The sequence below is a fragment of the Dendrobates tinctorius genome, unplaced genomic scaffold (assembly GCF_039654945.1).
Source record: "Dendrobates tinctorius isolate UK_male_01 unplaced genomic scaffold, ASM3965494v1 ptg000156l, whole genome shotgun sequence".
Lineage (NCBI taxonomy): Eukaryota > Metazoa > Chordata > Amphibia > Anura > Dendrobatidae > Dendrobates > Dendrobates tinctorius.
In genome coordinates, this window is record NW_027361823.1 from 5,454,907 (window position 1) to 5,476,580 (window position 21,674).

At 42.3% G+C, this 21,674-nt stretch overlaps 1 protein-coding gene across 6 annotated transcripts in view; it reads left to right on the forward strand.

Annotated features, from left to right (window-relative positions):
• Window positions 1-21,465, forward strand: part of SLC16A12 (solute carrier family 16 member 12) — a 192,397-nt gene extending 170,932 nt beyond the window's left edge. For all 6 annotated transcript variants that reach the window (XM_073548172.1, XM_073548174.1, XM_073548171.1 and 3 more), the window contains 3 exons: window positions 7,715-8,300; window positions 14,626-14,885; window positions 20,863-21,465. In XM_073548172.1, coding sequence (XP_073404273.1) covers window positions 7,715-8,300; window positions 14,626-14,885; window positions 20,863-21,086 — 1,070 coding nt within the window. In that variant the 3' untranslated portion in view covers window positions 21,087-21,465. The remainder of the gene's footprint in view (window positions 1-7,714; window positions 8,301-14,625; window positions 14,886-20,862) is intronic.
• Window positions 21,466-21,674: the final 209 nt, after the last annotated feature.

The following is a 21,674-nucleotide window of genomic DNA, read 5'->3' on the forward strand; positions in this document are numbered from 1 at the left end:
TCCTTTACCAGAATAGGGAGTTCACCAGACCCCAGTGACGAAGGGGAAAATGAACTCACAACAGTGGTCGTTTTGAAAGAATCTGATCTGTATCACCATGTTCTGAATGGTTTATACTATATTTACCCAAAGATTTCCAACGCGATGTAGTTCTTAACGAAGTTGTCACACGAACAAAGTACGGTACATTTTAATCAATAGAGCTTGGAATAATAGTTTCCACAATTGGGTGTGTTTAAAAAAAAAAAAAATGTTCCTGTGCCGAGATAATCTTATAACTGTGCCTTTACTATGTACTTTGTAATGTCCGTGTCTGACCATACAGGAACATGGTCTGATCATGCCACAGCTCCTGGGTGCGGAATTAGCAAAATAGAGTATACAGACAGGACAGCAAGGGATCACAGCTGATTCTATTTGGGAGCTTTTAAAAAGACAGGGAAATTTTTCACAACACAGAATCATCTGCGATCCCATGCTGTCCTTTAATCTATTAATTAAAATGTACTCTGTTCGAGTAACAACCCCTTTAAGGCTGGGGTCACACTTGCGAGTGCAATGTGAGAAACTTGCGCAAGTATCTCGCATCAATACCTGGCACTGCCACCGGCGGTTCGGAACGGAGCGTTCAGCTGCATAGAAATACATGCAGCCGTATACTCCAGTCCCTAGTGCCGCTGGGTATTCATGAGACAGACTCGTGTGACTTTCTCACATTGCAGTTGCAAGTGTGACCCCGGCCTAAGTCTCATGTTCTCCTGTGTAGAAAGCACATACTTTCTATAGCTTCCATATGGTATTGTGCACAGTCATACAATGCTTTCTTGGGTGGTCTATGTGGAGGGCAATTCTCCTCTAAATCAATGAATACCTCTGTACAGGGGAAAAAATCTTTAAGCCTCAGTAGGAAATTGGAGGCATTAAGAAATAAACTAAAGGCCTCATTCACCCCTATTTTGACTGTATTTAGCAGACCTTATACTCGGCATTCCAATCTATATGCAAAGCTACAGGCAAGGAAATTGGACGCTCTGCTATCACTTACACTAAAGAGATTGGAGCTAGGCAAGAAAACAAACTTGGGGAGCTAAGGCTTGTGAAGTGCTCTGTCACACCCAGAGCACTTGATGTCTTGTTTGCATCTAAGATGCTAGTTTTTCGAGAATGCAGCACCAGATTTGAAAGCTGAATACATTGGCGCCTTTATAATTTCAGACCTGCATACCCATATATATGGTTTGGAGGGTTGATCTTACTGAAAAGGTTTCCTTCTAGGACGTGAGGGCTACACAGAAAATTGAGCGTGTGACTCAGACATACTTTACTGAATAAATGATGATTTATTGGCAGAAGGTTATAAGCACATTTGAACTTGCATTTTCTTAATTATAGCATAGAAGTTAGCCATCAAGAGAAAATGAAATGGCAAAAATAAATCGTGCTAGTGTTGTCAATCAAGTAGAGCGAAATTATGGTGGACACCACTATGAATGTACAAGGAGTGCAAGGCAAGCATATAAAATGAATCAATGGAAAACAAAAAAGTATATGCAAATGGAGGGGGACTGTACATCCCAAAAAATTGAAACTTTATTAGAAAACAAATATAACACAGCAATTAATAACACAAAAGGTGTGTATGATGGCATATCTCAACCCAAGATCAGTCCTCAAACCAAAATAATGGGTACAGATAAGTAGTTGGTACACACAAAAATAAAAAAAACACAATCCCCCTTATAATGATGTAATACAATTTGAAGAATGTGTGTGTAATATATGATATTTTAGAACCTTAAAGGGATGATGAGAGAATAAGAAAAGAAAAAAAAACAGGATGTGTGTAGCGCCAAAAGTGATATTGGCCAAAACCATAAATGGTGGAGAAATGGAGTAAAGAAACACTACTGACATCTACTCATAAGTGGGGAAAAAATAAAGGAGCAAATTTAGCCGACCATATCTGGAGACTACAAGAGCTGTGAAGAGATCCCCAATGCGTTTCGCCGTACAGAGCAGCTTTTTCATTCAAGTAGAGTCAGGAGCTGAGAGACCGGCATGTAAGCTGCACTCTTGAGTCTTGTCCCCAAACTGTGCAGTCTTTCTGCACAAAACGTAACAGCTTGTGTCCCTGATTCTTTCTGATGGTTCAGGGTCTTCAAGTCCCCTGAATGATTCCTTTAAAAGTGGTGAAACTTTTGCACATTTGTTCTGTGATTATATTTAGATATCTCTTCATATCTTGACATGTTCAGGGTTGGGTTTGTACACCACTTTTAGGTCAAGTTGTTGTGGCTCATGCCCTTCTTGTGGTTTGTTGGGGCTTGGATCTCAGCAAAAACTGAAACTTCCTAATATGCTTCAGTATGTAGTTAATTGTAATTCAATCACCTGAAATGTACAGAATATGGAAGCAGGACAACATTTTCCCTGTACATTGTCATAACTAACCTAATGTCACACAAGCCTAGAAAAAGCTGCCAAATAACCGTTGCCTTAAATGAGCTGTTTTCACTTGCTAAATGGAAACACGAATAATAACGTCCATTATTAGCCTAGAATAGCTGCGGTATTAAAAGCTTAGATTTTGGTCTCCTAGAGGATAGTATTAATAATCTGGCATTACTATTGTTTTTTGCATGGAAAAATGCCAAAAGTTTACAAAGGAAAAATGTGCATCACTAGCCACCTGCATCAACACACTGGTCACGGCTTTTGTGTCAATTTTTTTTTTTTTTATTTGACAATATGAACGCAGATTATTACTTGTATTACATAATTATCGGAGCCAGTGAACGTTTAAGTGGATAGATGATGATAAAATGTTTTTCAGCTTTGCCAGTTACATATAGCTAGTGATGAGCGCAAGTGCTCGTTACTCGAGTTTGCCTATGGTGCTCAGATATACACCGAGTATCGCGGGTGCTAGACTGATACGTACACATCCCAATGGTCACGTGTTCAGCTGCTATTAGACAGCCACAAAACACTCTGGGATTGTCTATTAGTGAACCTTTAATATTCTTAATTAAGCCATACTTACAACCTTGCCTAATTCCTGCGAAGCCCTCAATCTCCTGTAATAAAAGTAAAATAATCAACAATGTACCATCTTTGCACCATCCAGGTTGTAAACTGTATATTCCCCAGATATGGATTACGGCTTTGGACAGGTATGCTATATTGTTGGTTTATTATTTTACTTTTATTACAGGAGATCGAAGTCTTTGCAGGAATTAGATGAGGTTGTAAGTATGGTTTAATTAAGAATATTAGTCTTCTGTGTCATTATTTCGAAAAAAGGACTTTATTCCAGGTGTCTGTGTTTTCTTAAAATGTGACTATGGGGTTAGTAATGGGGGTGTCTTATAGACGCCTCTCCATTACTAACCTCGGGGCTTGATGTCACCTGACGGTGATATCAACCCCCCCAACTATTACCCCACTTGCCACCGCTACAGGGCAAGTGGGAAGAGCGAGGCTAAGTGCCAGAATTGGTGCATCTCAGAGATGCGCCTTTTCTGGGGTGGCTGAGAGTTGATGTTTTTAGCTGGGGTGGGGGCAATATCCATGGCCCCTTCCTAGGCTATTAATTTCAACCCACAGCTGTCTGCATAGCCTTTGCTGGTTATTAATTATAGGGGTTATTTTTTTGAGGGTTCCCCATTTTAATAGCCAGTAAAGGCTAAGTATACAGCTGTGAGCTGATATTAACAGCCTGGGAAGATCCATCAGTATTACCCCCTTCCCAGGCTATAAACATCTGCCCCCAGCCATCTGCTTTCCCTCTGGTGGTTACGAAAACTATTTTTTCCCAAAAAATAATCTTATATTAAATACATGTCCAGTATTTTGCGCACACACTGTACTAATTGTATTTGTCACTGAGATCTATATATCTACCTATTGTATTTGTATTTACTGTATGCAATCCATCTCGTATCCTGTCGGCTCCTGCTGTGATTTTACAATACCGTGGGTGTTGAATTACTGACTTTTCTATCTGTCTATCTATCTATGTTACACAAATACATATATATGTGTGTGTGTCACTGACGTGTATGTGTGTGTGTGTGTGTGTGTGTGTGTGTGTGTGTGTGTGTGTATATATATATATATATATATATATAGTGGTGTAGTGACCACTGTGTCCACTAGGGGGCGCTGTGTGGATGTCCGAGGAGAGAGGATGAATGGCAGTCATGGAGACTGATGTGTGTGGTGATCAGCAGCGATACTGCTGATGTGTTGTATCAATGTGTCAGGGAGAAGTCTCCAGGTAGCTGGGGAGCCGGGCGAACCCAGTTACCTACAAACCCAACCAGGGGGTGTGTTTAAGAATGCTTTTGCAAAGTGTGTGTGTGAAGGGTTCAAGGACCTTCGATGAGGTCATAGCCATGTGACCCGGTGGGTGTGGCTAGGACCATATAAGGTGGCCAGGGTAGGTCACATGTGGTGAATGCAGGGATGCTCTTGGAGTATCGAGTGGGGTACCTGCCAGAAATTGAGCAGTTGAGGCTGGACCGTCGGCGAATTAATAAAGAGGTACGGAACACCAGGTGGCGGCCGCCTTCAACCCAAGATGTAAGGACCCGAAGGGTTCCTCCAAGTAGTGACATGGCAGGTGGCCGAAGAATGTCAGCAAGTGGCAGTTTGACGGGCCGTACGAGGCTGAGAGACATTAGTTCCTGTGAGACGCTGAATGGGTCACACTCGGGCCAGACAGTAGGCCCGATTAAGACTGATGACCGTACCAACCGGGAGAGCCGGACAGTGGGAGAAAGGTCAGGTGATGAAGCGCACTGTAGAAGGTGGTGACTAAACAGCGTCTGATGATGCAGATGGACTGTGACTGGAGGGCCAAGGATCAAGGCCAATATTCTGACCGCTGGGGGCGGGGGAGGCCTTACGTAGGAATGAGGCCATATGACAGATGGAGACGGTTCTCTCGACCTGTGGGGTAAGGTGTAATGAGTGCCTGGTCTTGAGATCCTGGGGTAATGTGTGTTCAACCAAACAAGTTTGAACAGAGGGGGGAGGTATGTGGTGTAGTGACCACTGTGTCCGCTAGAGGGCGCTGTGTGGATGTCCGAGGAGAGAGGATGGATGGCAGAGTCATGATTGACCATTATGTATCTCAAGGTGGGTGGCCTTGAGATGGAGACTAATGTGTGTGATGATCAGCAGCAATACTGTTGTGTCAATGTGTCAGGCAGAAGTCTCCAGGTAGCTGGGGAGATGGGCGAGCCCAGTTACCTACAAACCCACCCAGGGGGTGTGTTTAAGAACGCTATTGCAAAGTGTGTGTGTGTGTGTGTGAAGGGTTCAAGGACCTGCGATTAGGTCATAGCCATGTGACCCGGTGGGCGTGGCTACGGACCATATAAGGTGGCCAGGGTAGGTCACATGTGGTGAATGCAGGGACCTGGTTGGTCTGTTGTGAAAGGTACTGCTGGGAGATGTGTCTCCTGGCTAGCAGCATGTGAAGTGGCTGTGTGTAATGGCTGCACGTGCCTGGTGATTCCCTGGAGGAAATGGATGTCTGCAGCATGGAGAAACAGCCATGAGGAAACCCAGACGTGGGTGAGATAAGTATGAGGCTGAAGAGCCTGTGTATGCCAACCTGTGTGACCACAGGGAGGACAGAGAGAAGCTCTGTCAACAACGCTATGATGATATGAACTTTATGTTGCTTGCTTTGGTTTATGCTGCATAAATATTACCGCATGGACTATAATGGTTTTATGGAAAACCCGTGCCATATCTGGTTTTATGGCGGCTAAGCGAGTATCCCCTACGTGAATAACAGCGCTACCTCACTATATATATATATATATATATATATATATATATATATATATAATATACATATACACTAGCTGAAGAGCCCGGCGCTGCCCGGGCATAGTAACTAACTGTGGTTAGTTATAGCAAATTATAATTATCCTCCATCCCATAGGCCCATGCCCATACCATATACCCATCATACATATCCATGATCCCATAGGCCCGTGCCCATATACCCATCATACATATCCTCCATCCCATAGTCGAGTGCCCATATACCCATCACACATCCTCCATCCCATAGTCCCATGCCCATAAACCCAACATACATATTCGCCATTCCATAGTCGAGTGCCCATATACCCATCACACATCCTCCATCCCATAGTAGCGTGCCCATATACCCATCATACATATCCGCCATCCCATAGTCCCATGCCCATATACCCGTCATACATATCCTCCATCCCATAGTCCAGTGCCCATATACCCATCATACATCCTCCATCCCATAGTCAACCATTATGACATCATAATGAGCGGCGGGGCTTGCAACCTATGATGAATCTGCGTCACCATGGAAACCATTGTGACATCATAATAAGGGGCGGGGCTTGATACGCACACACTTTTCCCCCATTATGTAGATAGGGGCAAAATTGGTGAATTGGAATGCGCGGGGTTAAAATTTTGCCTCACAACATAGCTTAGGACGCTCTCGGGGTCCAGACGTGTGACTGTGCCACATTTTGTGGCTGTAGCTGCGACGGTGCGGATGCCAATCCCGGACACACACACACACACACACATTGCGCTTTATATAATATATATATATATATATATATATATATATATATTCTATTCTAACCTGTCAGTGTGATTTTACTGTAGCTGCATATGAATTGCCGGCTTTTCAAATGTGATCGGTGTGTAAAAATCGGACAGCACTCGCATGAACTGAGTGCTGTGATTTTTTTTATTTTTTTTTTTCCTCGCACCCATTGACTTCTATGGCAGGATGCGATCCGAATACTGATTACAATCGCAGCATGCTGCAATTTTTTTTTTTCCAGTCCGATCGTCATCCGATCGGAGCTGGAAAAAAATCACAGATGAAGACACAATCATAGAATAACATTGGTCCGAATTGAATCCTATTTTTTTTTATCGAACTGCATTCGTCCGATTTTATCGCAAGTGGCAATGAGCCCTAACTTCTCGATTACCCCAAGATCTGTGCATCCTTTCTCAGGGAAGGGAGTTCTGATACATTCACAGGGGTCTCAGAATCCAAACCCCCACCTATCTTCTTGTAATTAAAAGGCACTCCAATATTAAACTTTTTTTTTATTCACTCTTTAAATAAGATATCTTGTGTACATGGGTGCATATAGCTATTTGTTTTGCTAGTTTTTGGTGTCTATGTATGCCTTGATTAAACTTTCCTGCACCCTTTTTGGATATTGGTGCCCGTCCAAACTTCTATTTTTTCATTTTGTCAGTATGCTGACATATTCCATGCTAAAAGTAAAGCAACATCTGGTGGAATGATGCAATCCTGAGGATACATAGAATATAAGGGACTCATAAAATAATGGATCCCTGGCTTCACCAAATGCACTACTCCACTACAACTAGGGGGCGCTAACTGCACATATAGCATTGATCGCAATGGGAACTGCATGAGTATATGCTGTGAGCTCCCTCTAGAGGCAGCAATGGGTAACTGCTATGAATGTTACACCATCACTTTATCCTTTTGTGACCCGTGTCTTGATTTGACCCCTTAACTTTCACATAGCTATGTGACCAACAATATTATATTACTAATTTATATTAAGCAACTTTGGTCTATAATAACAAACTGATAATATAATTAAAGTTTAAGTACTTTTTACTCTACTAAATAATTGGTTTTTTTTTCTAGGTGTTGGATTTGCACTTTGTTATAGTCCTGCTATTGCCATGGTTGGAAAGTACTTTGACAAGCGGAAAGCCTTGGCTTATGGCATTGCCATGTCCGGGAGTGGGATTGGCACCTTTATATTGGCCCCTGTGGTACAAATGCTAATTGAACAATTTTCCTGGCGTGGAGCTTTACTCATTCTTGGCGGGTTTGTTGCCAACCTTTGTGTGTGTGGTGCTTTAATGCGACCTATACTCCTGAAGGACGACTTTGCCCACTATTCACTAAAGCAGGAGCATAATCCAAAGGAGCCAAACCAAAGCCGCATTCCTTCTTCCAAGTGCTCACCTCTGGGCCAGGACTGCACTCACAAGAGTCTCTGCTACTGCTCTCAGAAGGAGTACAGCTTTCTGCTGAAGCCAAACTTTATCATTCTTGCCATCTCTTTTTTATTCCTCGCTTATGGATGCAGTCCTCCATTTGTCTACCTGGTGCCTTATGCTCTTAGTGTTGGTGTGAGCCACCAACAAGCGGCCTTCCTGATGTCCATACTGGGCGTCATAGACATCGTTGGGAACATCACCTTCGGATGGTTGACGGACAGACGGTAATCCACTTTTCTTTTCTTTTACATAGTTATAGATCCTTTTACAGGTTCACAATATCATAGTGAGTTGCTTTATGTCATGTATAAATCTCATCCATTTGTCTTCTTCTTCCATCCACCCCCTTCCCAAGAAAACAAAACTAAACAACCACTCAAATATCTAATGGTGAAGGCTCCATTCACGCTGGTGTCACTCGCTTTCAGTCAGGTATGCAGCTCGGGTCTTACCATTCAATGAAATGGCACCCCAACTTGATGGACCACATTATAGGTCAGAACTAGAATCTGCCATGATTTGCTGGTTGTCCTAGCTATCATTTCCACACACTGAATGGGAAGGATGATACTACTGTGGTCAGAACCTTGTATAATTAAATTAAAGGGAATCTGTCAGTAGGATCAGCCCTCCTAAGCCGTCTATATGGACATGTGGGTCATAAGAAGCTGAATAAAATGACACCTTGATCTTGTCCATCTGATGTCCTATTCTAGAGAAAACCATGTTTTTCTTATATGTAAATGAGCTGTACAGGACTATGAGTCGGACACGGATCTGCAGGAGGACCTGCCTCCAGAGATTTTCTATAAATGAAAGGGGGCGTTAAAAATGTGAGACATGTGGAGCGCCCTCAGACACCAGGGCAGTGGGGTACTCGGTACCAGGTCGATTGATCCTCTCAATGGGAGTTGTCACGGCAGCGGTGACCCGGTCCATGGCCCTGCGGCTCCATTGTAAAAGGGGTTGGTTCAGTGTACTTATGGTGATGAAATAAAGTTTATAAGTGATTCGTGACGCCACCTGTGGTGTTCGGCAATGAAGATGTTAAGCCGACGCTGCAGACAGATCCTCTGGGACCGATGGTGATGTTATAGCCCTCCACAGGCAGGGCTGTAGTCCCAGGGCAGAGTAGGTGAAGTGACACGTAGATGGTGTAGTGTCAGGCACAAAGGATGTAGCAGTGCTGGGCGGGTTGACGCAGGAATAAGTGGAGGACACCAGGGCATGTAGTTCCAAAGCTTTACTCAGTCTGTTGCAGGTACAGGTGCCTGCATCCGTGCCGTGTCCTCCGGGTCAGCAGCTCAGCCAACCTCCAGGCAAGATGAAGTACTCCTTTCCAACACTCCGCCAACATATGTGCCTTTTCTGAACGTCTCCTCTTATAGCGCCTTTAAAATGAAGTACTCCAGTACTGAGTTACACTGGGGATCCTCCTGTCCGATGTTCTTATGAACTCTATTTGTACGGCAGACAGCTGTAGCCTGCTTCGGGGACTCCTTACTACCTAGTCCCGGCTCACTATCGTTGTTGTTGTGACCCCAAGTCTTGTGTGGGAATAAAGTGGTGACTGCTTCTATTCCTCCAGTGTCTGCTGCAGGACCATTAGTATCCATACAACCTCGGGGACCGGACCCCGGCCTTGCGCTGTGAACTTGGGAAGGGTTCTCCTCTAACCCTAGTCCTTAGTCCTCCTTTTCTCCTTACGTTCCGTACAATCCTTTCTTTCATATGGAGAATCAAGCTTCTGTTCTAATGTCTCTTCCCTGTGCCAGCGGACCCAGATCACTGAGGTCGGCTGCAGCACTTCCTTCATCCATCCCTCTCCTGGGGATCTTCCTGACTGACTTCCCTGTCAGACTTCCACTCAGACTCAATGACTGACTGACATCACTCAGAAACTCTTCCCGCTCTTTTGAGTGCAAGCTAAACTCCACCCACCTCCCAGCACGCTTCATGTTCTAAGCAGGGAGCCACCAAAGGGTGCTTTGCTACACTACTATGTTGTGTGGGATGCAGGTGTTGGAGCGTGGTCAGGTGTCTCCACCTTACCTGGATGGTGGGGTACCACACCTCTGTGGCGACAGAACCCTCAGGGGCGCCACACATGTAATGACTGACAGTCTGCTCTACTGATCTACTTGTCTCACACTGGTATTGCCCCTTTTCATTTATAATAATCTCTGGAGCAGATTCTCATGCAGGTCTGTGTCGGCCCTTAGTCCTGAACAGCTCATTTACATAGAAGAAAAATGTGGATTTCTCGGGAATAAGACATCAGATCGCAGATACCAAGGTATCTTGTTGTTCAGCCTCCTGTCACCTACATGCCCATGTAGACTGCTCAAGAGGGACAATCATACTGACAGATTGCCTTTAATTGCAACATGTGTTCCATTTACATCACTGAGGGTAAGATATTTATTGTGCCAGATAAAGAAATGTGAGAATAAAAATGGCAACTCTTAAAATTGAAGATCTTGAATAAATTTACAGATCTTTAAAAAGCAACCATTGTTTTATTTTATTTTTTTTTCCATAAAATCAGTAGTTCACCTCAAAATAAGAAACTCAGCAATATATCTTATTAGAGAAATCTACTTCTTTTGCCTCCTGGATTGATCTTTCATTCTCAAAATTCTCAGATAAAATCTGTCTTCAGTGATTACAGACTTTCCCATTACGGAGATAGGAGATGGCAGTTGGTGCTCATAGAGTTCTATGGAGAACTGGAACTGTCACTTCACGTGAACTTGCATCGGAATCTGTCTGTCTGTTTCTAGCTCCTCCCCTACATAGAATTTTAAAGCATCAACTGTCATCCCTATCTCCGTAATTGGAAGATCTGTCTTTACTATATACAGATTACCGGTATATCCATAATTTGAAAGAGAAAGAAGCCGATTTCTCTGATAAGATATTTTACAAACTCACTTATTTTCATGTGTACTATTTATTTATGAAATAAAAAACCTAAAACGAAGGTTACATTTTCATATTGATTCTGTGTGCTGCTAAATTCACCCTATACTTTACACTTTTGTTGTGCACAGGAGTTCTTGATGTTAGTGACCACCTTCTTGATAGCAAACTTATGTGCAACTTTCTATCCAATTGTTTTCAAAGCATGCTTAAAAAAAAAAAGCTGGTTCAGGAAAGTCATGTGGCAGTGGTGCCATCTAGTGGTAAACAAGTAGGCCAACTGTCCCAAGTTTGTAGGCATTGTCCTTATTTTTTGGAAAGGGTCCTAGCAAATTTCCTTGGTCGTTTAAGCTAAGCCCACCCATGATTAGACATTTCCTGGAGAGACCAGGTCAATTCTAGTTGGGCCCTGGTGCGGGACTAAAGCATCCCTAAATTACCAGCACCAATATTGGTGAAGGATTGGAATTGTTAGAAAACCCCATCAGTTCAGGAATGTTATGGTATAAAATGAGGATCTGCTTTGAAGGTTTGGTTCCCACTCTGATGGTCCTGGAGCGCAGATGGCCAAAAGAGCCTCCTGGAACCAGTGGTCCCTGACACTTGCCCTGTTCACTGCGTGCTGACCCTAACTTAGAAGAAAACAATGTATCCTAACTCAAGTGTCTGCGAAAAAGAAAAAAGAATTGTCTATATCTAAGATAATGATAATTAAGCCCCCAAAAATATCAGGTTTCCATTTTGAATAAGGAAAATGAATATAGTAAAATGTTTTGCACTCATTTAGCTTTGTTTCTCATCAGAAAGTTGTTTATGCAGTAATACAGGGCCCTCTCGGGGCCTAAAATGGTATACATGCCACAACTCAGATCACGTACATTATCAGCTGATGAAATTACAAATTTTATGAGTTATTTTTATTTTTTTCATATGGTCTTTGGTTTTCACTTACTAGTTTCACACTAGCGTTAGAGGCCGCAGCGCACGGCCGCCGCTAAGCCCTGCCCCTGGCCATGCCCCCTTCGGCCAGCTCCTCCTAGGATTGCATGACGCTGCATGCGATCAGCGTACCCTATACTTAGCGTTGGGTTCGCTGGTCGTGCGCTGGTATGATTTTGCTGGCGCTGCGCCCTTTTGGCACTGCTCCCAGCACACAAAAATGCAACACAGCACGTTTTTGTGCGCTGGGCGCAGCGCCAGCAAAATCATACCAGCGCCCGGTCAGCGTACCCAACGCTAAGTAAAGGGTATGCTGATCACATGCAGCGTCATGCAATCCTAGGAGGAGCTGACCGGAGGGGGCGTGGCCGGGAACAGAGCTAAGTGGCGGCCCTGCGCTGCACCCAAGAACGCTAGTGTGAAACTAGTTTAAGGGGTTGGAAGAAAAAAAAAAATCAAAACAAAACACACAGCTGTTTTCTTCCAGTTTCTGGAGAAACTTGTACAGATTATTTATTTTGTTAAATGTAATTGTCATTATTTGACAGATCATAAGTGAGTGGAACAAAATCCTTCATATGAGAATTATGCGTTGCAGACAATTTTTTTTATTTTATTTTTTTACAAGGTGGCAACCCAGGTTGCCGTAGAAAGGAACGGAGCTACATTACCACCCACATCACATGACAAACATTCAGCCATGTTCCTCTACGGTCATGTTCACCTGTCAGTAATGATCCATTGGCTCCAGCAGAGATCAGTTTAGTAAAAACGGATTAAAAAGTTGTGTCTGCACAACTTGTTTTGCCAACGGATTGCTGCTGGGTCCGTTCTAACAGATGATTATTGGACATGTGAACATAGTCTAAGGGCTCATACAGATGTCAGTGGTTTTTGTTTTTTTTTTTTTGTACACAAAAAAAAGGATAGAATTTTATCAATGTTTGGGTCATAGGTTTTTCATAAATGCAAAGAAAAAAAAGTTTCTACTAGTAAAATGTCATTCAGACATCTACCTACCTGCTGAGTTCTACAGGTAGAAAACGCTTCAGGGCACAATGGCATCTTTTCTCCCAAAGTGACTTTTTTTTTTTAGGTGTCTTTTTGTAGGTTACTTCAGTGTTTTATTTTTGTCTTTTTTAAAAGGGGTTGTTCAGTACTTTGACAACCCTATCAGAACCCACATGTTTTCCCCCAGAAAAATAACAGCCTTTGGTATCAGCACTGGTTCTCCTGGGGATCATCTCACATTATGTCACACAATCTCTGGGGTCAATCAGCGCCGGCTTCACTTTCCTCTCCTACAGACATAATTGACATCCGGAGGAAGTCAGAGCTGCGGCTACTCTCTCAATCCTTCCAAATGTCTTGATTTGTCACAAGGAGGAGAGAGTGAAGCCTGCGCTGACTAGCCACAGGGGTCACGTGACTCAATAATGTCGCATGGGCCCCAGGAGAGTCAGTGCCAACATCACAAGAAGAGCGCCTGCATCGTAGGTGAGTATAGATGTTATTATTTTACTTGGGGGATACATAGCCATACAGATGGGTAATGGACAACCCTTTTAATTTTTTTTACGACTGAAGAATGCCCAGGAGACTTTTTTTTTTTTAACTGATTTGCATCTTTCAAAGCCTGAAATGGTTAAAAGAAGCTCAAAAGCCTGAGCATATGAACAGCAAGTTGAACATTGCAGTGTATATAATCATTCTTCTTAGCATTCGTTAAGCACTATTTCAGGTGGGTTATGGATCCGCCCTACCTGAAGAAGGTGTTGTAAGTGAAAAACAGACAAAATACAAACCAAGTGCTATATATACAGTGTATATACTGTGTATGTGTATGTATGTGTGTGTGTATATATATAATATATATATATATATATATATATATATATATATATATAATTTTTTTTTCTTTTTTTTTTTTTTCTTTAGACATAGTCATAGACCGTTATTAGCAAATTTGATCAGTAACTCGAATCATTATTATAATTGGACATGTTTCCATCATATTTTGTTCTGACCATTCAGTCCTCAAAAATACATGGACGTATGAACAGTCACATAGATTAAAATATGTTTTTTGTGCACTTTTTATATTTCTTTCAGGGTGCAGTTGAGCCCAAATGGTTCTGCAAACTTGTGGCCTCTGTTCACACGGGATGCATTCTAGTTGGCACTGGGCAGCCCCCTATATGGTGTTACTAAGAGGTTGTGAACCAGAAGCTCTGCATTCCCTGTGTGAACACTGCCACATGCAGATTATTTCTTCTGCACTGGTGTACCACACGGCCAATCCCTCACTGTAGGCTGGCTGTTTCATTTGGTATTTATGCACCTGTGCAGCTGCCATTTTACTTGGGTCCGCTGCACCCTGGATTAGTGCAGATGCATTTAGGCCGGTCTGGTTTGTATATAGATTAAAATAGGTAGGAATTCTGTACACAAAAAGAACAGTTAGAATTTACATGTGATAAACTGACGTCTGAATGAGCCATAGCCTTGTACAACCCTTTTAACTTCTCTCTGAATTTTAATAATATATTAGAAAAAAAATATTTCAATTACAATATGTTAATCTAAAGATCTAAAAGCTAGAAAATTACATCATGTCCAAGAGCTTTTCAGCATTCGTAAATGTGCTATTTAGGTTTTGATATATATTGAAATTTCCATTTCTTTCAGATTTCTGAAGAAGCACCGATACGCATGCTACCTCATTGCCGTGGGACTGGACGGCCTTAGCTGCCTTTTCCTTCCGATTCTTAGGTGCTTTGAACTCCTTGTGCCTTTCTCTGTTACATTTGGTTATTTTGACGGAGCCTACGTTGCCTTGATTCCTGTTGTGACTGGAGATGTTGTCGGTACATCCAGCTTATCATCAGCCCTTGGTGTGGTGTTCTTCCTCCATGCAGTGCCATATCTGGTCAGCCCACCAATATCAGGTATGCTTATATGTCCACAAGCCTCTTCAGTTTTGTATCTACACGTGTTCAATGATTTATGACTAAACTATTTGGTCAAAAGTGAACACTTTACCGTCCTACCTGTTTGAGGTTTATAGCCTTCTCATTCAGAAACCATGAGCATTATTATGGAGTTTCCCTGCCTTTTGTGGATATCATGACCTTGACTCTTCTTGGAAGTCATTCCGCAACATTTTGGAGCATATATGGGTATTTGTACCCATTTAATCAAAAGAGTATTCGTAAGGTCATCACTTGTGATGGATGAGAATTTCTTGTTCACAATATTGTAGTGTAATTGTTTGTAAAGGTGTTCCCTGGGTTGAGGTCAGGACTATATGCAGGCCCTCAAGATTTTTATGGGCCTCGAATTGGGCACAAGTAGCAGACGTACAGGTATAGGAAGAAGCCATCCCAATACTGTTGGCACAAAGTCAAAATCGTAAGATTGCATAATTTCCCTTTTTATATGCTCTGGAGTTAACCTTTACCATAACAGTTTGATCTCTTAAAACCAGCTCCATACCCTGATCCCTCCTCTATCAAATTATCGAGTAAACAATATGGCCCCGATTTGTCAAGACCAGTGAATTTCTCGCTGTTCTTGATGAGAGGGCCTGATGGAGTCAGATGTTCCTGATACATGGATAAATGCACACCTCTTCATGATTTTAGATAGTCTGACAAGTGTTGTGCCTCCTTGACTGGAATAAGATTTCTAGCAAAAAGAACACCACGTCATGAATTAGACTAGCTGTGGCGTTACGTCCACACCATTGCCCAGCTTCACCCATTTTATTTTGTGACTTTTCAAAGCCATTTAAAGCAGAATTCTGACGTAATTGCTTTGATGAAATTGGCTATGCGTTCCAATATTTAGCCTTTTTCTGCGATACATCAAACCCAGATTCTTCCTTTAGGCCTAAAATTAAACCTGACACATTTCCTTTGTATTTTAGGCAAAAAAATATATTTTCATTTTTAAAATTTTAACCCCTTCATGACCAGAGCTTTTTTTCGTTTTTCGCTCCCCTTCTTTCGAGAGCCACAACTTTTTTATTTTTTTATCCATCATTGGTTTTAGCATGTCGTGTACTCGAACACGGGGAAAAAAATTCCAAGTGTGGTGAAATTGCAAAAAAAGTGCAATCCCACACTTGATTCTTGCTTGGCTTTTTTGCTAGGTTCACTAAATGCCAAAACTAACCTGCCATGATTCTCCAAGTCATTACTTGGAGTTCTTGGAGTACTTGGAGTTCATAGACACCAAACATATCTAGGTTCTCTTTTATCTAAGTGGTGAAAAAAAAATTCCAAAGTTTGCTAAAAAAAAAGCGCAACTTTCCGAGACCCGTAGCATCTTTATTTTTCGTGATGTGGGGTTGGGTAAGGGCTTATTTTTTGCGGGCTGAGGTGACGTTTTTAATGATACAATTTTTGTGCAGATACATGCTTTTGATCGCCTGTTATTGCAGTTTAATACAATGTCGCGGCGACCAAAAAAAACGTAATTTTGACCTTTTGAATTTTTTTTTCTTGCTACGCCATTTAGCGATCAGGTTAATACTTTTTTATTGATAGATCAGGTGATTCTGAATGCGGCAATACCAAATATGTGTGTGTGATTGTTTTATTTTGATTGGGGCAAAAGGGGATGATTTGAACGTTTAGGTCTTTTTTATTTTTTTAAATTTTAAACATTTTTTTTTTTTAACTTTTGGCATGCCTCAATAGACTCTGCTACATACAGTATGGGCGATGAGCAGATCGCCCATATGTAGCAGATTTACTTCATTTCTTTGAGTGCCGGCCACCGGGCGGTGCTCAAAGCAATGTGCCTCCATAGAGGTCTCTGAGACCTCTGGTTGTCAAGGCAATGTGTCACCGACCCCCGATCATGTGACGGCGGCCGGAAGCGCTAGTTAAATGCCCGCTGTCAACGCTTGACAGCGGGATTTAACTAGTTAATAGGCGCAGGCGGATGGCGATTCCACCTGTGCCTATTGCGGGCACATGTCAGCTGTTCATAACAGCTGACATGTTGCGGCTTTGAGGTGGGCTCACCGCCGGAGCCCACCTCAAAGCAGTGGAGTCTGACTGCTGACGTACTATCCCGACAGCAGTCAGAAAGGGGTTAAAATTGCAAAAAGGAAAATGGGCAGATGGAAAATGTTTAGTACCTAGTAGCACCGCCTTTTGAAAGGATCACCGCTTGTAAATGTTTTTTGTAGCCAGCCAAGAGTTTCTCAATTCTTGTTTGAGGGATTTTCAAAAGTCTTCCAGCTCTGTGAGATCCCTGGGTTGTCTTGCATGCAGCACTGCTATTTTGAGGTCTAGGATCAGAGGATCAGCGTGTGGTCCAAGTGTCATCCATTTTTCTTGTCTGTGGAGAAATTAAAAAGAAAAAGTTTTCCACCTTCTCCCTTCTGACAATCTGTGAAAATCGGACCGCACTTGGATGTGATTCAAGTGCGGTCCGTTTTTAAAAAAAAAAAAATTAATGGATCCATTGATTTGCATTGCCAATTTTGATCCAACCCTCAGATCAAAATCAGACTGGTTTCTGCAATTTTCCGCTGACATCTCGGTCCGGGAAAAATCATGGACATGTGAATGGTCCCACAGTCTAAACACGTATAGCACTCGTACGTGGAGATTCTGAATGAGTCCATACACAGATGTTTTCAATTGGAAGAGGCTCATGGACAGGTTTGATCACTTGCTCCAATATCTGCAGCCCTGAGGACAAAAAAATGCACAGTTTGTTAGTAAAATTGCACTAGCAAGTGCAGAAGAACATGTAAAAAGTGGATAACTCCATTCATGTTATGTCTGTGATTTTGACAGATCCATAGACATGTATTGGTATTTTCATAGACATTATAGGTGGCCGACAGGGAGGATACTGGACGGAGTGTATATCTCTCCCAGAAAGTTAAGCTGGGCTAAAATATTAAAAGTTGGGTAGTACTGGTTGGTGCAGCAGCGTAGGTGCTGAGCCATTTTATTAATGGTAGTTCAAGGCCGTATTTGAGCTGAGAGTGATCGAAGATTCCCGAAGTGAATGGTCTAGCCTGGTTCTACTGATTCCCAAACTAAATGGGACCTGGAGGTTTTGCAATGATTTTTGGAAATTGAATTAATACTCTAAATTTGATGCATATCCCATGCCCAGGGTCGATGAATTAATTGACAAACGTGGTAATTTTAGATACATAAAGACTCTGGATCTTACAAGGGTTATTAGCAAATTTCTTTAACAAAGAGGGCCAAAGAAAAAATGGCTTTTTCCACACCTGAGAGTTTGTACCAATACAAGAACATGCCATTTGGTCAACACAGAACGAGCAACCTTTCAGAGATTGATGGATTTAATTTTGAGGCCACATAATATTTACACAGCATCTTACCTAGATGACCTGGTTATCTTCAGTGCAGACTGGGGAAGTCAGCTGTGTAAAGTGCAAGCCATGCTAGATGCGATCAGTGGGGCAGGTCTCACTATAAATCCAGAAAAATGTGCCTTAGGCCTCTTTCACACTTCCGTTTTTGACAATCAGTCAAGATCCGCCAATTTTGAAAAAAAACAGATCCGCCATTTTTCTTTGCGGATCCGTTTTTTTCCCCATTGACTTTCATTATTGGCGGATCCTGACTGATTGCCGTCCGTTGCATCCGTTTTTTTTGAGGATCCGCCACAATGTTAGCGTCCGTCAACATCCTGAAAGATTTCCAACGGAGCTTGCAACGTTTTTTTGGCCGGCGGATCCTCCAGACACTGAATTAACCCCACAATCTGTCTGGGTGCCGGACAAAATCAATTTCTCTCTCTCTCTCTCTCTCTCTCTCTCTCTCTCTCTCTCTCTCTCTCTCTCTCTCTCTCTCTCTCTCTCTCTCTCTCTCTCTCTCTCTCTCTCTCTCTCCCCCCCCCCCCCAGCGGTTCCTTTAAATTTCCTCATTTTCAGGATCCGTCTAAAAACGGATCCTGTGCCATCCGTTCACATCAGTTGACAACGGATCCGCTTGTCTGCCTTTTTGGCGGATTTTAACTGATGCAAATAACTGAAGTGTGAAAGAGGCCTTAGGGTCAGAGGAGGCCAAGTACCTGGGGTTTGTTATTGGCAGAGGCTTGATCAAACCTCAAATTAAAAGTTGAGGGCATACAGAGTTGGGCTAGGCCAGTAACTAAGAAACAAGTGCAGGCTTTTTAGGGATCACCAACTCTGAGGTTCTTACCAAATTTTGCCTCAAGGGCAGCCACATTCACGGACCTGACAAGAGGAGGGAAATTTGTAAATGGTGTCATGGTCTCCCGAATTGGAACAAACCTTTCAGTGACTGAAGTCAGCGCTGTGTGAATCACCCGTGTTACTTACACTGGATTGTAAAAATAAGTTCTTGGTTCAGACAGAAGTCTCGGAAACAGGGTTGGGAGCCATCTTGTCTCAAACTATAAATGGAGAAGAACACAAAGTACTAGTTTTGAGCAGGAAGTTTACTCCAGTGGAAACAAAATATGTCATCGTAGAGCGCGAATCCTTAGCTGTAAAGTGGGCACTAGAATCTGTGAAGTATTACCTCTTCGGTAGGAGATTTAAGCTTGTGTCAGATCATGTCCCGCTGATGTCTAAGAAACATAATAAGGAAAAAAGTGCTAGAGTGACAAGTTGATTTCTCTCACTGCAGAATTTTCATTTCTTCATAGAACATAGACCAGGAAAATCACAGGGGAATGCAGACACATTATCAAGAATTCATTGTATGAAAACCCAAAGTGCCCAGAACTCTGGTCTGGAGAAAATGGGGGATATGTAGGCAGCCAACAAAGAGGAGCTGGGCGAGATAGTAAAAGCCGGGTAGTACTAGTTGGTGCAGCAGCTTAGTTGCTGAGCCATTTTATTCCTGGTAGTTCAAGGCTGGTTTTTATTGGAGTGATAAGTAGGATTTGTTAGTGGGACTCATCACTCCCACTCCCCTCCAGTATGGGTAGCACTAGCCGGCTCAGCTGAGAGGTCGCCTCATTACAGACACAGAAAAGGCTGAAAGAAAAGCTTCAGAGAGACACACAGCCTCCGGACTGGTATGGTGTATTACTAAGAAGGATATGCACAGTGATTAAATGTGGTAAACGCTGAGTTGATGGCGAGCCAAGCCCCACACACAGTCCTGGTAATGTGAGTCAGAAGTATGGTGTATTAGTTAGCACCTAGCCGGGCAAGATTGGAATGTTGTTTATTGTTTGCTGCATCTTGGCTGAAAATTAATGCCAAATAAAAGCCCTTCATTTCCTTTATATGGACTGTGTCACTCTGTCACGGCCATGCCGTCCTACAGCGCCCCTAGCCTATAACATTATGTATTGGTATTTTTCACTTGTGATACAGGAACAAAAAGCATGTGTCCATGATTTACACACGATCTGCAAATAAACACTGACGTGTGAACAGCCCCATAGACCATAATTGGTGTTTTTCACAAATGGAACCCTTGCATGCAACACAAATGTCTGATTGTGGCCTAAAGAGCACATTGGGAAAAACTGATAACTTCCTTGAATTTATTCAAAGGAAACCAAAGACGTAATCTGTGTCTTGCACTGATTCCTAAGAGCCGGTATTAGACATAGGGATGAATGGACCTGTGGAAGTTCAGGCTTGTCAGGTTTGACCGACCCTCAACCTGAACCCCATAGAAATCCTTGGGAACACGAGCTTTGGAGCTGGAAAAAAAACTTTACCTTTCTCTCTCTTTATCTCTCTCCTCCCCGAACTGTAATGCGTGATTGGAGTTCAGCAGTGGTCACTAGGTATCCGGTTCAAACCCCAAACTTTACAGTTAAAGTTTGCTCGTTTCTAACTAGACCATATATAAATCTTGCATGTTGTGTTCAATTGATACTTTTCAGTGATCTGATTCTAAAGGTTTCTAATTCTCCTTTTTTTTTTTCCTTACGCAGGTTTGCTGGTGGACACAACTGGAAATTACACAGCAGCATTCCTTCTAAGCGGATTTTCTATGATATTTTGTGCCCTTTTATTAGCATTTGCCAAACTGATAAAAAGGTTAAAGCGCAGACGGCTGACAATGACTGTGCCTACATCTGACACCAAGCAAGAGATCTGGACTAATGGAGATCTGACTTCTGCAGCCACTGACGAGTGTAACCACAGGGAGGTTTAGCGCAACCTGTCTAAACGGGCAGTGATCCCGGATACCTGGATTTCTAGGAACACGTAGAAAATCAGAAATCAACAATGCATTGGATTATATTCTTCATTTTTAAGCCCCAGCCGATATCTTAAAGACTAAGACTTAATATTTTAGAAATTGCACAATTTGAAAGAATTCTCCTACTCGTCGATATGCCCATTGCGTAGGAAATGCAGAAAAGCTGCACTTTATAAGGAACATTCTTGAAATTTAGGTAAACTGGACTGACTTACTCCTAAAATAGGAGTAGTTTTTAGGATATTACAGTATATTTTAAACTTGACATCCCATGGTGAGCTAGACCTATGTGGGGATCGATTTCTATGCAATAAAAGTTGGTTTAAAAATATCTTCCCACTGGAGAAAAAATCATTACTTTTTCAGGATGAGGACGACTCAAAAACAAAAAATCCAGAGTAAAAAGTATGGTGTAAATTGATATATTACTCAGAAGACGGCATTGGAAATGGCATTGGTGATTGCTTTCAAAGGGGGAATTTTGGCACACATTGTATGCCAATGTATCATTTACTTTCTGTTAATTGTTCACCATTTCAC